General features: G+C 55.5%; 5 protein-coding genes across 5 annotated transcripts; 3 read left to right on the top strand and 2 right to left on the bottom strand.

The window, feature by feature from the left end:
- Nucleotides 1-934: 934 nt before the first annotated feature.
- On the top strand, nt 935-1,596 carry ColSpa_01595 (uncharacterized protein; the record flags this gene model as incomplete). Its single annotated transcript, XM_049267807.1, has 2 exons — nt 935-1,273; nt 1,357-1,596. 2 exons carry the CDS (start codon nt 935-937, stop codon nt 1,594-1,596), a joined length of 579 nt encoding a protein of 192 aa, XP_049123764.1.
- A 376-nt stretch (nt 1,597-1,972) lies between these two features.
- On the bottom strand, nt 1,973-2,334 carry ColSpa_01594 (uncharacterized protein; the record flags this gene model as incomplete). Its single annotated transcript, XM_049267806.1, has 2 exons — nt 1,973-2,092; nt 2,263-2,334. The coding sequence occupies 2 exons, from the start codon at nt 2,332-2,334 to the stop codon at nt 1,973-1,975; spliced, it is 192 nt and encodes a 63-aa protein (XP_049123763.1).
- Nucleotides 2,335-5,280: 2,946 nt separating this feature from the next.
- Nucleotides 5,281-6,099, top strand: ColSpa_01593 (peroxiredoxin PRX1, mitochondrial; the record flags this gene model as incomplete). The annotated part of the gene is made up of 2 exons (XM_049267805.1): nt 5,281-5,303; nt 5,436-6,099. 2 exons carry the CDS (start codon nt 5,281-5,283, stop codon nt 6,097-6,099), a joined length of 687 nt encoding a protein of 228 aa, XP_049123762.1.
- A 6,581-nt stretch (nt 6,100-12,680) lies between these two features.
- ColSpa_01592 (protein ral2) lies at nt 12,681-15,410 on the top strand (the record flags this gene model as incomplete). Its single annotated transcript, XM_049267804.1, has 1 exon — nt 12,681-15,410. One exon carries the CDS (start codon nt 12,681-12,683, stop codon nt 15,408-15,410), a length of 2,730 nt encoding a protein of 909 aa, XP_049123761.1.
- A 446-nt stretch (nt 15,411-15,856) lies between these two features.
- ColSpa_01591 (mycophenolic acid synthesis protein B) lies at nt 15,857-17,321 on the bottom strand (the record flags this gene model as incomplete). Its single annotated transcript, XM_049267803.1, has 4 exons — nt 15,857-16,256; nt 16,325-16,801; nt 16,981-17,057; nt 17,118-17,321. 4 exons carry the CDS (start codon nt 17,319-17,321, stop codon nt 15,857-15,859), a joined length of 1,158 nt encoding a protein of 385 aa, XP_049123760.1.
- Between the last annotated feature and the right edge of the window lie 1,584 nt (nt 17,322-18,905).

Below are 18,905 nucleotides of genomic sequence, written 5' to 3'. Positions count from 1 at the left end.
AGAAAATGCAACAGTCATACTTTACGGTTTCGAGAGCAGATTCCGCGCTCTTGCTTTGCACCTCATTGCCGTCCTCGTCCACCGCGTCTTTGGCAAGCTCGAATTCGTCCTCCATCTTCTCACCTAGGAGCATTGAGTATGCAGAGTTCGGTGTTTCGTCAACAGCAGTGTTCCAGGAATATGCATTCATTACTCGCCGGTGTGTCTCCAAGGCTGGACAGTGGCCCCTGGGTGTAGATACGCAATATGTCTGCATTGTGACCATGGCCGACGAGCCTCCGAAGAACCTCAATCGAGATGTTCTTTTAGCGGAAGCGAATCCGGCATGGACAGACAGCAGGACGCTAGGGACCATACTGATCCACGGTTCTAGCTTATCGACGTTACATGGGTTGATTAACAGCTGAAAACTTCAAAGTGTGGCGAGAGCCTCGCCGTGGAAACGTCCCGGAAGATACAAGGTGCTATTCGACCATTGATGATACCACGCGTCCAATTGGCTCCTGAGGTCTACATTGACCAGTACCAAGACATCCGAGGGGACCTGTATTGCGCCTTTCGGCAGGGTTCCAGACCCTGTGTATTTTCCCCAGAGTTTGGGACGTCGCATCAGGGACGCGGGTATTCATTTGCTGGGTATATCGCTAATTACCCGATGCCTCTCGGGCGCGTCGCCACGATATTAAGCGGTCTCGACCTCTCCAGGCGTGCGTTGTGTTCCAAGAATTGGAAACATGGCTAGCTACATGAGATTGGAAACACTTTTTGTGGACGTTCAGCGACCGACATGGTGCGAGTTCTGAAGTGGTCTATAAAAAGGGGGACTGTGATCCGACATGCCATCGACGAAGTCGCTTCCCCTTATAATGGCCGATGACAAGCTCCAGACAACAGTATCAACGATTGCAATCTCCAGTTACACATCCCGAACAAAATGGTCCGCTTCGCCCCCGTCCTCCTTTCCCTAGCCACCGCCGCCTCCGCCCTCCGCATCAACTCCGTCTCCCACAGCGGTCCGGCTTGCCCTCAGGACGCCAGAGTGACCTGGTCCGGCGGCCTCGACGACCTCACCATCACGCTGTCCGACTTCAGCGAGACTCTGGCGGCGGGCCAGATGACGAGCTGCCAGGTCCACCTGCTGGTCGACGGCGGCGAGGCCGGGCGAGCGCTGGTCCTGCAGGACGTCGTCGTCCGCGGCGGGCTGTACCTCAGCTCTAACGCCAAGGTGGACTTTTACACGACGGCATATTGGTCCGAGGCGGCTTCTGACACGGTGCGCCTTCCCGCCTCCTCTCTGACCCCTTTTCTTTTCTTTCCCTTCTTCGGGAACGAAAGCTGACTGGCTTTGAGCGGCAGGTTACCAAGTCCACGAGCACCTCGTCGGGCGCCGGCGCCGTTGCGCGGAACGTGGCTGTGGCCCAACGCGTGGATACGGCGTCGACTTGCGTTGGCGGTGACGGGTACGTGGGGATCCTCAACGTCACGTTCCGCATCATCTCGCAGGCTGGCAGCCGGGTTGTCTTTGGTAGGGAGCGCAAGGACGGCGGGACGTCTCCTGTCACGGAGGCGCTCACGTTCAAGTGGCAGGGCTGTTGAGTTGGACTCAGGGGAGGGTCACGGGGTGTGCAGCAGGCGTTGTGGTATAGGATATCAGGTTGAAGTAGTGTTGTCATCAAAAGTGTTTTCTCCCCCCTTCTCCTGCTCTCAATCATGCGTGGTGATTATGCGATTCATCGTAAACAACCTTGGCTTCAACCACTTCACTGCCTCCAATGATGATTCACTGGCATGATACCGGACAGTACATAAGCTTAACAGACCTCGGCCGTTGAATCCATTTCCGAGCCATACTAATACAGACAACATAGTAGAAGAAACAAAGCCCACCTGCCCCCCGTTCAAGAATCACTCAACTCTCTTACCAAACCAAACATGCCCGACAACAACCCCCCTTCCCCCAGCACCGACCCTCCTACTCCCCCCGCGTCTCCCCCTGCATCTCCTTAAGCCAGAAGGACTCGATGATGGCGGCGTCGACAGAGATGGCGGCGCCCGAACCCCTGATGCCCGCACACGATACAGAGCCAATGGCCTAAGTTAGCCTGCGCACGTCAAACAGACACGTACTCTTAGCACGGATAATAAAATAGTAACCAGATACTTTGCATGCCTCACAGTTCCCGCCGTGTGAAACCTGGTAACTTCCTGTGTTCGGCTGGGTCTCCGCAGTCAACCCGGCAATGTAGATATGATCACATCCACCTTGTCGACCACAAGACCGACATGACCGTTACCCTCCGACACCATGAGCTCAGAACCAGGGATCTCTACCATGGTCGTGAGCACTATGATAGTCTCACTTCCATGCCACTGTGTTTTTTCCCCTTTCTCTACTCCAAGCCCTCGACCTTGAACCCTCAATGGCTGCCCGCAAGCTTAGCATCGTGAACCAGTCCAAGGCTCTAGGCTTCATAGCCTCTCGTACGCTATCCAGCATGGAAGATATGACCCTACCCACATCGACATTCAAGGCCCCCTTATCGACTGTACGGTTCTGGTTGGTGGACGAAGAGGCAGAGAATCCCTGGGCTGCGATTCCGAAGACCCCGAAGCCTACGATGCGACCGTCTGGTAGAGGGGGAAGTTCTTTTTGTCTGCCCTTGCGTAGTTTGGGACTATCTTTCATGATCAGCCGGCGGGCATGCTGAGACTGCCCAACAGAGAGCGCACGACATTTGGTGGCTTTCATGGATGAGTAAACCGCACAAATAAGGATGAAGTCACCAACAGACAAAGGGTTGCCTGGTAGACGAGCCGTGAAGTCAAATGAGAGGGAAACACCTGGCTTGATGGGTCTGAGGATATATCTGCAGTAGCGCTGTGATGGAGACAATCGTTCCCATGTTTCTCGAGCAATCTTAATACCCATCAAGGCAGAATGTCTCCTTATTAACGCGGGCTTCAATCCATAGGCTCCGCTTCGCTTCCCCTGGAAAGTACTGGGCAAGACGCACAGAACCAAAAGAATTGTCGGGATAATGACCCTATTGAAGAAGGACGTTCACTCGAAAGCAGGCAACACGCAGCCTGTCATGCTATGAATCAAAAAGGCTGGACAGGTGTAGCACACTCTTCTGCCTTTTCTCCGTTCTTCCCCCAAACGCCCATAGCTTTCCATGATATCCGGGGAGACCAAGGAAAACAACAAAAGGGCTAGGAACGAAAGGGAAATGATTGACAAATGAGATTAGAGAAATGGATGCATAAACAAAACGAGTATGGGAAAGGAAGGAAAGAGTAAAGATCTGCGATCCCGTCGCTTTCTTTCAACTCTCTGCCACCTGTATACGCTTGTCAATGGCCGAAAGAGCAGTTCCTTAGCCATAATGACAAGTAATGACTTGGTTGGCATTCTAGGACGTGTATTGATATATCCAAGGTGGTTCTAGTGCACACCTTATGCCAACGTTGGAAAATGGACCGGCGTCTGTCGCTCGCACCAACTTGTTGAGGACAGGGTGGTTGACTCGGCGCTTGTAGTCAATTGGCTATAATATTGGAAAGTGGCCGGCCCCGGTTTGAGGGCATGACACGAGGACAAAGACTCGGCCGGATACTAACGCCTAAGCCGGACAGCTTCGTAGTTTTCAAGAGCGGTAGTTCATGCTGCGGGAGGACCTTGATGAACCGGTCACGGCATCACAGTAAAAAGCGATTGTCAAAACTGAGCGGAGCGAGCCTGCGCTCCATTGTATTTGTAAGTCATTTCAAGTGCCCGGGCACCCTTCTTCCCAATCCCCGGGGATCGGCGGCCGGCAGTCGGCGTGGGACGGAGGGGGTCGGTGACTAGATGGGGCGGGAAGACGGTTATCGGCGATGGCGTGCGAGGAGCTACCGGGGGCTAGATGGGGAAGCATCACGCTTCATGGCGTGGCAGCGTGGGTTGATTTGAAGCCTCGAGGACAAATGGCGCCCCCCGGGAGCACGATGACATGGATTTTGTGGGCGAGGAAGTAGTGGGGGTCATGGAGGATATTGGAAGCCGCATTGGGTAACTCTTGTTCGAATTGCCTCAAATGATCGTCAGTGACATGTCCTTATGATCACGAAGCGTGTCTGACTGATTAAGAGCGTCGGTCTTGGAGATATTCTCGGGGTTGCTGTGCTGCCTGCATGTGCTGAAGAAGCACCAAGACGGCGGGATGTGATGTGACGGATGGAGTGGATCCTGGAGCTCCCCGAAAGAACGAAGGCAGATAAGGGCCAATTCTAGCACGTTAGGCGGATAGCTTGGGCGAATAGTGCTTTCAAGGTGCCCTTCAGGCGTCTTCTGTAGGCGGTTTCCCTCCATGATGTGCCCTGGGCCAAGGATGATGTAATCGAGCACGCCATCGGGCCTTAACCCGAACGGGACTTGGAGGGGTAGTGGCACCTGCGAAAAAAAGCCCCTCCAACGCGGGGCAGTTGGAGAGAGCTCCCTCCCGCTCGTCTCGTCGGGGGAACGACGTGCCAGTCTGGAGAGACACCATTTTCGTTGCCGAGGAGATTCCACCACTTTCGATGGGATACCAGCGCCAATCTTTGTCGACGGGGCTATTGTTGGGCAGGCTTGATTATTCAATACGCTATGCGGTAATTGGCAATGCGATCGTCGTCGGTCATCATGGGTATTAGTGGGAGGGGTAAAGGTCGGCGACCGTCTCATATCAAGCAACAATAAAGCAGTATGCCAGAGCAAACAAGCACCGAACGATTTCAATCCTGCGTCCGGCTTCACGTTGCTCCCCATCAGACAAGTTCAGGGGGGGTTGGCATGCTACACAGTCAAATGGAAGAAGGCTGGCACGCGCCGGGATTTGCCTCTGAGCTCTGCCGGGGGATGGATCGTGGAACTCAGATGGAGCTGTTGTGGGAAAAGACGGGCGAATAGACAAGGCTAGACGACATCGTCTCCAGGACCCCTACCGCACCAAGACCCAAAGGATAAGACAAGTGTGCCACACGAAGGTGAGATGGGCTGTTGACGGGACAAAACAAAGGAGGGGGGAGAAGGAGGAGGAGTAGGTACGAAGGTACGGCCGGGCTTTGTCTTCCACTTTGCGGTAGCCAGTGCCTGAGGCGTGGCTTCGAGCTATTTATTACACGTCGAGTCCCGCGCCTTCGTTGGGCCTTTCCACCTGCTCTCTCTTCCTCTCTCCATTGTTGTTTCCATCTCACATACCATCGGATCTTTGCCATATATACCCAATCTCTCCCGCACCTCTTCGCATCACAGACACAATGGCTGACCAGCGCCCTGCACCGTAAGTTACAAACCCCGTGCCGTGTTACCCCGCCGTCGCTGTCGACATCGCCAAATCCGCCGATGCCTGCAGCTTCGCCGCGCTCGTCTTGTCTCTGCGCGTCCAAAGCAATGCTGACTCGCCCTCCCACAGCCTCCGCCTCGGCACCGTTGCCCCCAACTTCAAGGCCGAGACCACCAACGGCCCCATCGACTTCCACGAGTTCATCGGCGACAGCTGGGTCGTCCTCTTCTCCCACCCCGAGGACTACACCCCCGTCTGCACCACCGAGCTCGGCGCCTTCGCCAAGCTCGAGCCCGAGTTCTCCAAGCGCGGCGTCAAGCTCATCGGCCTGTCCGCCAACACCCTCGGCAGCCACGAGGGCTGGATCAAGGACATTGACGAGGTCACCGGCTCCAAGGTCTCCTTCCCCATCATCGCCGACAAGGAGCGCAAGGTCGCCTACGCCTACGACATGCTCGACTACCAGGACACCACCAACGTCGACGAGAAGGGCATCGCCTTCACCATCCGCTCCGTCTTCATCATTGACCCCAAGAAGACCATCCGCACCATCCTCTCCTACCCGGCCTCCACCGGCCGCAACTCTGCCGAGGTTCTCCGCATCGTCGACTCCCTTCAGACTGGCGACAAGCACAAGATCACAACCCCCATCAACTGGGTTCCCGGTGACGACGTCATCGTCCACCCCTCCATCAAGACCGAGCAGGCCAAGGAGATCTTCCCCGAGGTCCGCATCGTCAAGCCCTACCTGCGCTTCACCCCTTTGCCCAAGGACAAGGCCACCGTCGCGTAAGTGGCCGCGCTTGGAACGAGGTGTGGGGGCGTTTTGTTGCATGAGAGATTCTCCAGGTAGTTGCTTGGAGGAGCCTGGCCTGCATGAACTGCAGGTCATGGTGAGTGGATGAGCCCAAAGAAGAAAAAAAGTTGAAAATGCCGATGCTCTCCAAGCGTAGGAGACTACGTACGGAGGTCAAACTCTTCCTCTGAATACCCCGCGTAGCGTTGGCAATGGTAGCATGGCCCAAGGTAAAGTCCTCACTGGAACGTCTGCACCTGGGCAGCAGCGCCTTAGCCTTTACCATAGAAAGTACGAAATAATGAGAAACGTCCCAATATCACAGGCTGCCCTTTGGCGTGCGCTTCGTGACACTAAGCGTGACTTTTTCTGGCACCTTTCGAGTCTATCCGCATCGCGAACGAGATCTCCGGTCCGCTGTCTCGTCCTTTGCATGGGCTCCGCCAAACGAGTGCTGAGGATGGGAGAGCGTCACCAGGGTGGTCGCGATTCGGAAGCTGGTTTCCGACAACTGCACCAGTTGACTGGCGGGGCAAGTAGTATCGGACATGTCTGGTCATGACTTATTGACTTTATGGCAGCATCATCGATGGGCCGTTCCACCGCAGGTCCTGGCTGAGGCGTGACTGTGTAAGAGGAATAAATAGGAACATATATAGCCCCGGCGAGGCGTTTGGCCGAAACGCGACGGGGAGACGTGGTTCAAGCCAGACGTCTTTTTTTCCTCCCCTCGCTTCTTGTAGTCGTATCAAGCGTGCCCGGCGGCACAAAGGCATGATAAGCAAATGGAAGCTTCGTCAAGCACACAGCGCCTGAAGCGTTTCTCCCAGGCGTCTGGAGATGGGTCACCGTACAGCCCATATCGTGGGCCGTGGGATATGGGCCGCGGATAAGTTGGTCGGCCGCCCGACGTGGAGGCACGCACACCGTGGGACACTCCCGCACTCCCCGGGGGCTTGTTGCGCCCGGGCTACCTACCTCGTGCTCTTTAGCTCTTTGACCTTTCTCAACCAGACCGATGGTGATCCATCACATTATCACTCTCCAGTACATGACTCGGCCGAACAGGCACGGACCAGTCGGGAGGAGAAGGCCGTCATGTCGTTCTTTATCTTATTTTAATCTGGTTGGACAGCTAGACTGCGCTTGCTAGCTGATTCATCCACAAAAGCATCCTAGGTTGTCCTTATTGCCCAAGCGTCGTAGCGTTCCTCAGCTAGAGTGAACCGGCCGGTTGGCTAGGTGGCTTTCGGGCGTGATCGAGCGGAAGCCTTTCGTCCAAGACAGGCACGATCCCGGCCGGATACGAGGCAGAGTCCCCAATCGCTGGTGCGAGTGAGGAAAAAGTGAGGCTGGAACAATTCCAGAACCAGGGGACAGCCGGGGAAAGTTGAAACATCCGCATCCACCAAAAGTGACAAGTGGCCGGGTTCCCACGTTTTCCCACGTCTCTTGCACGGGATGGGCAGAAGGGCCAGCGTCCGCAACCTGCGGTGTTCCAGAGCCCCAAAAGTCGTCCGTCGGGTCGGCAGGATGCCTGTCCCGGGATTGCTCGCCTGAGACACGACAGGGCATGCCGAATTTGTTTCCCACAACGACGGGCGGTGTATCCGTACCGCGCCCTGAGTAACGTGTAAAGTCTTTTTTCTGGGGAAGATGGGAATACGGCTTGTCAGTAATGCCGCTCCTTTGTCATGGCACCCTGTATCCTCCGTGCTCGTCTTTGGCAGCGTCAGCTGCGCCGGGCGAGGTCGACAGAGCATCCGCTGCGGTGGGGAAAGCTTCCCAAACGACAGGCAGCAAAAGACGGCAGGACGTGGTACCTATGTACAACACATGTAGAAAAACCGAGAGCGGCACAGCGGGCAGGGAGGCGTGGATGAAAGGCCCAGAGGAGCGGTGTCGACAAGGGGGCCAGGACAGGGACCAGCGTCCCCCAACATGATTGTTGCTTCGCCTGGTACCCGTATCCCGCTCCCCTGAAAGAGAAAGAGAGAGACCCCAACTAGCCCTCCAATGGTTAAGATCCCAGTCCGGATTGATTTGCCACCAGATTCACTCGACCGTGTCTGCAAGCAACTGCCCAATCCTCTCGGCGTCGCTCTCCCCTCTGTTTTTTGCATGGGTGGGAGACAGGGGATATCATGAGTGTGTGGCATGTTGGATGTTGGCACGCACACACCCACCTGCACATACTCGCTGCCACCGGTGACCTACTTACTGCGTGTGCCGCGTGTTCTGCAAGTGCACTATGTAGAGGGCCAAGGGGAAAAAAGACAGGGTCCTCTTGCAGCGCGATCGTCTGATGTTTCCCCCCCTTCTCCTGCCCTTGCCGCAGGATTCCGATTGATGGTGCATGGTCCGGCCAGCGGGAAAGAGGAACCGGCGCGTAGGTGAGGCGGGGGGGCTGTCTGCGGGTTCGTGGTATTGGCCAAAGTCAATAATAATAATAATGAAAATGATTTTTGAACATGATGAAAAGGGCTCTTCAGAGGCGAGTAGGTTTCTTGGTTCCTCGTGCTCTGGTGCTCTGGTGCGACAGGTAAGGGCCGGTCGTGGGGAGTTGGTATCCGTAATTGCCGTTGCTTCTTTTCTTCTTTGGATATTCCCTCGTTTGCTCCCGCGGGTGGAGGGGCCGAATGGTAAGTGTGCTAAGGGGGCTGGTAGGCTAGGGGTCGACATGCCTGGGCGAGAGAAGAGTAAAAAGACACATGTCGAGAGAAAAAAAGTCATCTAAGGGGGGGGGACCGAGGTCAATGCGCGCACGCGTAATCCAATAGCACATGTACCTTCCACAACTTTATGCGGCATTCTCCGCTGAGGTACCTCGACGGGCCGCTTACATAAGTATAAGTATCACCACCCACCCAGCTCGCTAGTTCGTGGACACTCGCTCGAGGGAGTATTTCTGGCTATGTCTTCTTGTTTAGTACCCTCTCGTCTGGCTCGAGTTACATGGGTTCGACGTGAAATTCGTTCGGCATTGCTCTGCTTGTACCTTGGAGAAGCTGCCTGGTATCGACATGCGAGATATACGGAGGTTGGGTTTGCACAAGGCACGGGGAGGTGAGACGGCGCAAAGCTCACCTAGGCCGACCGGAGACGCGGAATTCGACAGGGAAGACAAGGCACCAGGTGCCTGCCTGCCTACCTTGCCTGTCTACATACATACGGTACCTGCTTACCTACCCGGTTTGGCACAAGACAGCAAGGCGGGACGGGAGGAGGCTGGGCAGGGAAGGAAGTTGGGATGCTGGGATGAAGCACCTTGCCTTCTGCTTCTGGGCCTTCCTTCCCCTGGGCTCTGCATCGCACCTGCATCGACTTGAACTTCGTCCTCGTCATCGTCCTCGTCCTCGTGCTCCCCCTTTCTAGGTTCTCCCGAGTTCCCCTATTCAATGGATACCGCAGCATGTACTGTAATTGAACAATTTGACACCAGCCAACCCTTCTCCCCCTTTCGGGCTCCCGGGTCAGTGACCAAAAACACCTCTTCCAAGGCACGCAGTACATACGGGGGCTCCTCTGTCACCGTGCCTGTCAGAGGTACCGGGACTCCCTCACTCACGCGACGTCGAATGGCCACACCTGGTCCGGGTTGGTGGTGCCGTCGAACAAACGAAACGCTGCGACATGTAAAAAAAATACTCATGGGAAAAGCGGACGGTTTAAGGTACGTTGGCGTACGGGCCTTCACAGATGGGTCTATGCCCAACGCGGCAATAATCGCCCATCCCTCTTCACCTTCTCCCCCCTTCCCCTTTCACAAAGTTCGCGCACTCCACTCTCATCCTCATCCTCCCGTCACTCTCACTCGCATTCGCAGTCTTTCCACCCACCCCTGGCCCCCTCTCGTCCTAATCGCTCCAAATCCCCATCACCACCACCGGCGGCAGCCCCGTTATCCCATGCTCAATCAGTTGTGCCATTTGACGGACCTTCTCCCTATACCGCCCGTTCTCTACTGTGTCCAGTCCATACGGTACCCAGCCTTACTTGGCTACCTAACACTGCAGGCTGCAGACACATATTGAAACATCACCGTCCAGTAGCTGTATGGATACGGATACTGCAGTTACAACCACGAATACCTGCTCATCCTGCTCATCCTGCTCATCCTGCTCATCCAGCTGGTCGCTTGTCTCTGCTTCGGTTTGGTTTCGTAACATATCGCATCGCATCACATCGCATTGCCTGGCGCGCGCTTTCCTCTGCAACTCACGCTGTGGGGGAACGCCCATCTTATCCTCGCCCTCGCCCTCGCCCACAAGTTCTGTTCTCCCATCTTCATCCGCCTCAACTTGCATATCCCACCACCACCACCACCATCAACCCACACACCCTTCGTCAGTCACATTTGTCGCATCCAGTCATTCGCATTCCCCTGCCGCCATCTACACCGTCCACTTTCGTTTCCTGGAACGTCGGATACCAAAAGCCTTTCGAATGCGGGGCTTCCAGTCCAGTACCTTACAGACCGTATCTGGCTCTCCCCCCTCAACCTAACCCACTTCTTCCCTCGCGTCCGCCTCGGAGCTCAAGCTGCTTTTCAACACCTTGTCCGACTGGTCGGCCCAACCACGAGGCAAGTCTGTGCGCCTAAACCAAACGAACGCCCCTCCAGTGCAGAGAGGAAAATCCAAGACGCCTACGCTTTCTCAGCCTCGACAGTTTCCATCTGCCAAAGGAGCAGGCATTTGGAAATTAACGACTGCAACCTTGCTGGTGGTTTCCGGCCGCTGCCGCCGCCGCTGGACAAGCCTCAAGCGCACTCGGAGTCCCAGGTCCCCCCATTGTCGCCAGACTTCGACTCCATTCTTGCGCGGATCCCTCTTCGAACTTTGCCTTGCCTGGTCCCCGCCCGCAACCACGACTTGCTGGGTACCTACATACACACGTCCCTTTTCTGCAATTACCCTACCCGTACCCTACCGACCCGACCCCCAATTACTGGACGCCGCACCTGAATCGTCTTCGAGACCGCTGTCGCCGTCGCCGTCGCTGCCTCCGTCGCCGTCGTCTTCGTCCTCGACATCCTCTTCGCCGTCGATCTCTTTTCTACCCGCCGTGGCCCGCGGATACCTTGGGTAGGATAAGTCTCGCCTCGCTTCGCCTCTATTCGACTCAACTCTACTCGGCCTCGACCCATTTGATTCCCTGCGCCATCCCTGGTCCTAGGTGCGTAATGTTCATAGCTTTCAAGTCGTTGCTGTTCTGTTCGCTTGCCCCGTCTCCTCCCATCCCCATTCACGTCCTGTGCCAATTTGTCCTCCACACCCCAGCCCACATCCCACTCTATCTCTTGTGCGCCGCTTCCTGTCACCTGTGGGGAGAAACGCACAGAGAGAAACGCGCACAAAGTAAGGCGGGATAGCAAGGCCTGCCTCTCTCCGCCCCAGCCCAGTTCCCAGTTCCAGCCGTGCCTGGTCTAGCCCAAGAACCCACCCCGGAGACAGATGCACACACGCACAGAGAAGTAAGAGCGAGAGAGCCGCCAGAGACACCTCAGCCAGACCCGTCACAAGGTACTGGGGGCCTGGTAGAATCAGATGAACGAACGAACCCGGGTTTAAGTTGCCTTGAGCCGGGGTTTTCTTTCCCATTCATCATATCTTGTCTTTTCCACCTCCTCTTACCTCTGGCGGATGCCTATTGTGGCCTCAGCGTTGCCGTTGTCTTGCTTCCTACCTGGCCGCAACGACGTCGCGACATCCACTCTGTTCATATTTTATACTTCGTACCCTTCCCCCCCCCCTCTCCTTCTCTCCCGGGTTCCTTTTTTCCTTCTTCTTTTCTTTTCACTTCCTCTCCTCTTCTTCTCCTTGGAAGCTTCTCTAAGTTTGCCTGCTCTTGGTACCGTCGCCGACGAACCTTGGACGACCTGGTCCCGGAGTGAGCTCTACAGAAATCCTCCTTCTCCGAGCCCACCTTGCTTTATCGGCAGTTCTTCTTAAATCCCGCCCTGCATGAAAAACCACGCAGCCCTCATTTCGAGCCTTTGAGCAACTTTCTTTTTGCGTTATCGTCGAGACTGTTTTGCAACACAACGCTCCCCAGACTGTTGTGGACACAGCCTGGGGGCTGATTGTGTCGCAATGTCTGGCCCGGGACTAACCTCGAATCAGTCTTCTGTACAGGGCGATCTCTCGCGCTTTTCCGATTCGGAGCCCGAGCAAGATAGATCCCCCCCCGCAAAGTCTACCGCAGACATCCTTTCCGGCGTCTATCGTGGCTTCAAAAAGTTTGCTCCGAGCAGAGACGGCGAATCGAGGCTGACGAGACAGCCGTCTCTTTCTCGACTGGGTCTGCACAGCGTTTCCCCTAGCTTGACCTCAACTCCATCTCCGCCTCCTTCTTCGACGCCCACTCCCGTTCCGAATTCGTCCAAGAACCGGCCGCTTCAGCATGGGAGGAGTTTGAGTCTACAGAGTAGTCTTGCCAAGCCCCTACCCGAACCACCACCATCGATCCCCTCGCCCACAGGGCCTGACGCCCCTCCTACCACACACTACAATATCGGAAGCCTTGGTGCTATAGAGGAGGGACCGGCCGATGATATAGACAGTCGTACCAGCACGATGGATTCAAGCGTATCAGCGGACCGAGCTCAGATGTACGGCGGTGGCTCAGGATACAACGCCGATATGGCAAGCAGTCAGAGCAGCTTGGGAAGCTCTTCGAGACAAGATGGGAGTGAAGATATGAGGGAGAACCCGAGTTTGACGCCGCGGAGTAACGGGCCCTTATCGGCGGGTCCGTCTCCCTCTTCCAACCAAAACAGGAACCCTGCCTCGGCGGTCGGTACGCCGACCGCGTCCTCGTCCTCGGCTCATCTTTCCGGCCTCATGTGCAATGTCCATCGGACAACCGGTAGAGAGCCTCACCCGCTGGTTGGCGCCACGACCACCATACTAGGGGACAAGCTCTATGTCTTTGGTGGGAGAATACTGTCACGGAGTCGTCCGGCTCCGCTGACGTCCGATCTCTACGAGCTAGATCTTATTCGCAGACATTGGTCGAAGCTGGAAACCACAGGCGACATTCCACCCCCTCGATACTTCCACTCCATGTGCGCGCTAGGAGACACCAAGATGGTATGCTACGGAGGCATGTCCCCAACGCCGAACCAGTCCGCCGCCGGCCCGGATCAACAGCCCGAAGTTACGGTCATGTCGGACATTTACGTATACGACGTTCCATCCCGCAAATGGACCTATATCTCAACGCAGGATCCGCCCCAAGGCCGCTACGCGCATTGCGCCTGTATCCTGCCTTCCTCGGCCGCCTTTACATCACACAAGGCACCGTTGTCGGCTCTACAGCACAACCCATCATCCGGAAACCCGAACGAAGGAAGGATAGGAATCAATATTGACGGTACGGGTGGTGCTGAAATGGTCGTCGTCGGCGGCCAAGACGGCGCCAACCACTACATCGAGCAAATCAGCGTCTTCAATCTCCGCAGCCTCAAATGGACGGCGATCGAACCTCTCGATAAAAGTTGCGGCGCATACAGAAGCGTGGTGGCGCCTTTACCTCCCTCCGTATCAGCGCGGATTGGCAAGTCTAGTGTCAACGGCTTCCAGAGAGAGGGTGGGATCAGTCAGGAAGCCCGGGAACCCGGGTCCTCTATGCTCATTTACTCCAACTACAATTTCCTGGATGTCAAGCTCGAGTTACAAGTCAGATCATCGGACGGCACCCTTACGGAGAAACCCATGTCGGGGTCTTACTCGCCCCCAGGTTTGCGATTCCCTAACGGCGGCGTCATCGACACGTATTTTGTGGTGAGCGGCACGTATCTCACTTCTTCGAAGCAAGAGTATGCGCTATGGGCTTTGGATCTGAAGACCTTGACTTGGTCGCGAATCGACGCTGGAGGCGCTGTTTTCAGTCAGGGCAGTTGGAACCGCGGTGTACTTTGGAACCGCAGGAACACGTTTGTTATTCTCGGCAACAGAAAACGCAGTCTCGTCGATGACTATAATCATCGACGTATCAACTTTTCCAATGTTTGCATGGTTGAGTTGGAAGCATTTGGATTCTACGACAACCCGAGAAAGACGACCCCAATGTCTGGGTTCGTATCGGCCAGTAGCCCGTATACTGGACCTGGCCTGAGCCTGGCTAGAAAGGCCGGAACCACGGCAGGAGGACGTTCTCACTCGAGGGCCGCCGAGGAGTTGGGGGAGAAGGCGCTGGCCATGCGGGAGTTATCCGACATGGATATTCTTTGCTTACACGGAGAGAGGATTCCCATCAACTCGAGGATGGTGGCACGCCGATGGGGACCTTATTTTGTGCAGTTGCTGCGCGAGGGAACAGCGACTCAGGACGGCAGCGATGCTATGACGTTGCGTTCCAGTTCTGGGGTCAACAATCCCATAAGAAATTCCGCTTTAACCATCACGCCAGCCCGTAATACGGTCGAGAGCTCGGGGTCCATGACAAGCACCGTCTTGTCGTCGGGATCGTCTTCCAAAACCCCGAGTACGGCTCCAAGCAGCGCTTCAGCGGCCTCCTTCTCTCTCCCGGGCTCCAGTAGCACCGTTGACGCAAGCACCGTCAACTCGGCTCCGACGCCAAGGTCTCTGCCTCCCAACTCGCGGCCTCGTTGCCTGTACCTCCCGCACACCTATCTCACTGTACAGGCCCTCCTTCACTTTCTCTACACGTCCTCACTGCCGCCCCCGTCTTCGCCTCTATGCACACCCCCTATTTTGTGCTCGCTTCTTCAAATTGCTCGGCCATACCGGATCGATGGTCTTCTCGAGGCGGTAGTGGAGCGCCTGCACGCCCTGTTGGACTCGAGAAACGCAGCTGCCGTATTCAATGCAACCGCAATGGCTGCCGGCGGCGGCCGTGGTATAGACGGTTCCCTGAACCCCAACTTTTTCGTGCCCCTGGATGCCATGGGCTCGCCCATGTTTCCCCCCGAAGGGTCTCAGAATGGCGGCAGCAGTACAGACCTGCAGGGTCTCTCATCTCGCAAAGCTGCGTTGCGCATCAATACCGCCATGTCTTCGGGCCGGCCTTCCAGCGATGAGTTAAGCGCTACAACGAGCGTCAGCGGATCCGAATGGAGTTCAGAAATCGGCGACTCGGAGCGGGGGGGTATGCGCGAAGTCTGGGGCGGCGAGCTTAGCTCCGTCATTGGCCTGCAGAAGAGAGGCTTGCGGGGTCTTATGGAGGGCAGAAGAATGCGTGAGCGCACCGGGACGAACTCCGGCGCCAGCATGAGCGGAGGAGGTGTGGGGACCTACGGTGGTGGACAGGGCCGAGTAGGACTAGGCATCGCCGGCTCATGATCAAGTTGCAGGAGACTTTGGGAGAGGGGAAAGATGGAGCACGGGGCGCGGAGGTAATGAATTATGATAGCACGGCCGAGTGCAATTGATTCTCTCGGGCGAACGCAAGCTTAGATGAGCATTGGTGGTGTGTAGAGGTGTGAAAGAAGCCGGGCGTTTGACGCACGAGGAGACATGCCTTGGTCTACAAGCTTGTGTGTGCGAAGCTATATCCGCCTGACGTTGTGGCCTGAAATAAGTCTAAATAACACTTCTAAGCGTGCTTCTGCAGCATCCCTTCCTCGCCTCCATTTGTGCAACCAATCGCATTTTCCCGATATCGCTCGTCTCATGCGTGTCTATAACGAAAGCTGTTGCCATTCTTTCCGCAATACGTAAAGCCTTTCTTACTCGAATGAGGGTGTGAAAACAAACCCGATCCCGTTTAGTACACCGTTGTCAACAAATCAAGACGAACCACCAGTAAAGGGGCAGGCATCGCGGCGACGGCTCTTCAGTGCCTCAACACACTGTGTCATCTCAGCGGAGCCCTTGCCCATCTTCTCCCGGGGACCAATGTCTTCGAACAGGAAGCCTTGCGGCATCATCTTCTCCGGGCCAGGAACAGTACCCCCAAGGAGCCGGGTCGCCAGGCCGATGGGACCCCAGCGGTTCCAGACAGTGGCGGGGTTGTAGTACGGGTGGACAAGGTAGTCGTGGTGCAGGATGCGGCCTGTGTCGGGATCCGGGCCCGAGAAGTAGACGACGGGGGTGAAGCGTGGGAGCATGAGGTGGCGGACGACGAAGCGACGGGTGACGAGGGCTGCATAGGCGGCAAGAGATGCGACGATGCCGGGTTCGGGGAAGCTGTAGTTTGCTGTCAGATCAGCTTCTTCGACGGTACGGGCCCAGGGTCGGATTCTTCGTAAACATACCAGAAAGCAGCACGGACGCGGTCTCCCATAAGAACATACAGCACCTCCCGGGCGAACGACTTGGCAAAGCTCGGGACGTGAAAGAGCATCATTTCAGTCAGCTGGGAACTCGCCTGGAGGTTGACCTTGGCGGGCTTCATCTCATCAACCTCGTACTGGGCGGCCCAGGCGGTGATATCCTCGACGAACTCAATACCGTTGGCCCACGACTCCTGGCGGAGGAAGCCTTTGTATTGGATGTCCATAGCATCGCCAATGGCCTTCCAGTGGGTACCGATGGCGCAGACCTCCATGTCGGTAAGGGGCCTCCACTCGTATAGACGCATGAAGCGGATGGGCTCGGTGATGCAGACGGCCAGGGTGTAAAGGAAGTCAGCGTTAGAGATCTGTCCAGCGGCTACGTAGCGGCTGTGGAGGTAGTTCATGCGGGAGATGGCCTTGAGGGCGCGCTCTGAGGTGGGAGGATTGAGGGAGAATCTGGGATACGGGTTAAACTGAGTTGAAGGCAATGTAGAGGGGGTATGCCTTACTCGCCAAACAGAATAGTCGTATCTTCGTATCTGAAAAAGAACATGAGCCTCTTAGCCAATGCCTGCAACTATAGTGTGAAGATGGAGGAGGGCTTCACACAATGTGCCAGCATTGAGGAAACTTACCGCTTCTGTGCGTTGGCGGCATCAGCCAGGTTCTTGGTGGCGACGATGAGCTTGGACATAGTCTCAATGCCATATGTCTGGGTATCGAAGTTAGTGGATAGGCGTCTCACCTGGGAGTCCGAGGCAAATGGGCATACCTTGAAGATGGCGAACTGGAGAGAAAGAATGTACATCTTGGGGAACTCAAATTCGATAATGTTCTTGAGGATGAGCTGGGCCTGGTTGTTCGTCATGAGTGCCAAAGAATCACGATCGCTGAAGCCCATCTGCTTCTGGAAGTTGGTGATGCGTTTGAAGCGGAGTGAGGCGCACAAGGTAACCCAGGCTGCGATGAGAGCCATGGCCACTGTGGTGCTTCCCAGCGACTTGGGCACATGAATAACGTAGCTGAGGAAGCTTGAGGCTCCTGGGCGTTGGGTGAACCCCAGTGAGTGGTATTGGTCATCCCAGTGTCCATAGTCGACATAATTAGCGTTGCTTCTGTGTTGTCGTAAGCTAGCGATCGTATAACCCAGCGATCTTGTGATCATGCGATCCCAACGTGAGATTGATTGGATGGCCACAGAGTCACTGGTGATGGTACTATATGTTTTATTGCATGGACGACGTGTGAAGAGGGAAGAGGGCAAGGAGGTAGTCACTTGATGACACAGGCGATAATTGCCTGTGAGATATGAGGCAAGTCTTGCTTACTTTGTCTCAGCTACAATCTCCTCTGGCGGCTTATTGTTGCAGATGCGAAGGGAGAAAGATTGCCGGCTCTGTCAAGCTGGCGACGGACGAATGGAGCACACAACGGCAGCCACGTTAGGAATGGGTCCGGAAGATGAAGGGTGCAAAAAAGAAAGAGTAAGAAGAGAAAAGTGACCGCAGGTGCAAGTGAGGAGAGGTTAAAGTTTGCTGTGATAGACTAGACCCTGGGATGCCAAATTTCCTTTCTGCATTTGGCATGGTTGGGAGGTCATCTGCACAGGCGTGGAAGGACAGGCAAGGGCACTGGCCAACTATGTGGTATGGAAGGCTCGGCGGGCGCAGGGGTGATTTCCTTTATCGGGGTTTATCTGCCCAGGTGGCTCTGTGGATGACATCGGTCTATGTTCTTTGTTGTATTCAAGAATCGAAGCATTCTTGGAAGTAGGTTAATGTCTTGGTTACCCTTTCTACCACCTACTCAGATTGCATGAAGATGACTACCTAAACTCCATGCACTGGTCGCCAGTTCTCATGTTCACCCTTCGCCAGTGATGAAAATACACTGTTCATCTGATTTCGAAACTAGCGTTCTAGTGGAGAAGAGAAATGTGAGGGGAACAGGACCCTGAGCTGCCTATTTATGTGCCCGCCATCTTCGGCATTTGGCATTTGGAGACGCATCCCCCACCTCATCATTGGCCGACTCGCTAATCCTGATCAGAGCAGCCACGAAAGCTTACTGATTAGTACTTGCTCCATCTGATTCGCTCATCTGCATTTGATTGTACAGGCAACTCATTGCTTAGAGCAGGAAAGACGGTCGACCACAATGGCCATTAGCAATAGCCGGAGCATCTCTCCATGTTGGCTGGCAACCGGCAATCAGACGTCCAAACGCACTGGCCCGAAGCTGCGGCACGCAGATCTTTGTGGTGGTAGTCATGAAATGGTTTACACAGCCGGCATCCCGTCTTTCAGAGCTGATATGTCTGCATTTCCATGGGCAAACACCTCGTAGGGAGAATGCGAGCTGGCATGAAATCCACAATTCTAAGTAGGAACTCAATTGCACACGGAGCGGCCTATGCCAAGGACAACAACCACCTACTAAGTCTTGTTGTTTCTTGCTGCTTGGGCGCGTTCCAGCACTCGTGCTTCTGTTCAAATCAATCCCGTTTTTGCTTTGCCAGGGACAGTAGCTTCATCGCTCTTCGCAAGCCGCGTGCAACCAG

This window comes from Colletotrichum spaethianum, assembly GCF_022836535.1.
Source record: "Colletotrichum spaethianum MAFF 239500 DNA, contig03, whole genome shotgun sequence".
Classification (NCBI taxonomy): domain Eukaryota; kingdom Fungi; phylum Ascomycota; class Sordariomycetes; order Glomerellales; family Glomerellaceae; genus Colletotrichum; species Colletotrichum spaethianum.
Note: the sequence above shows the minus strand (reverse complement) of the source record. Positions and strands in the feature narration are given on the sequence as shown.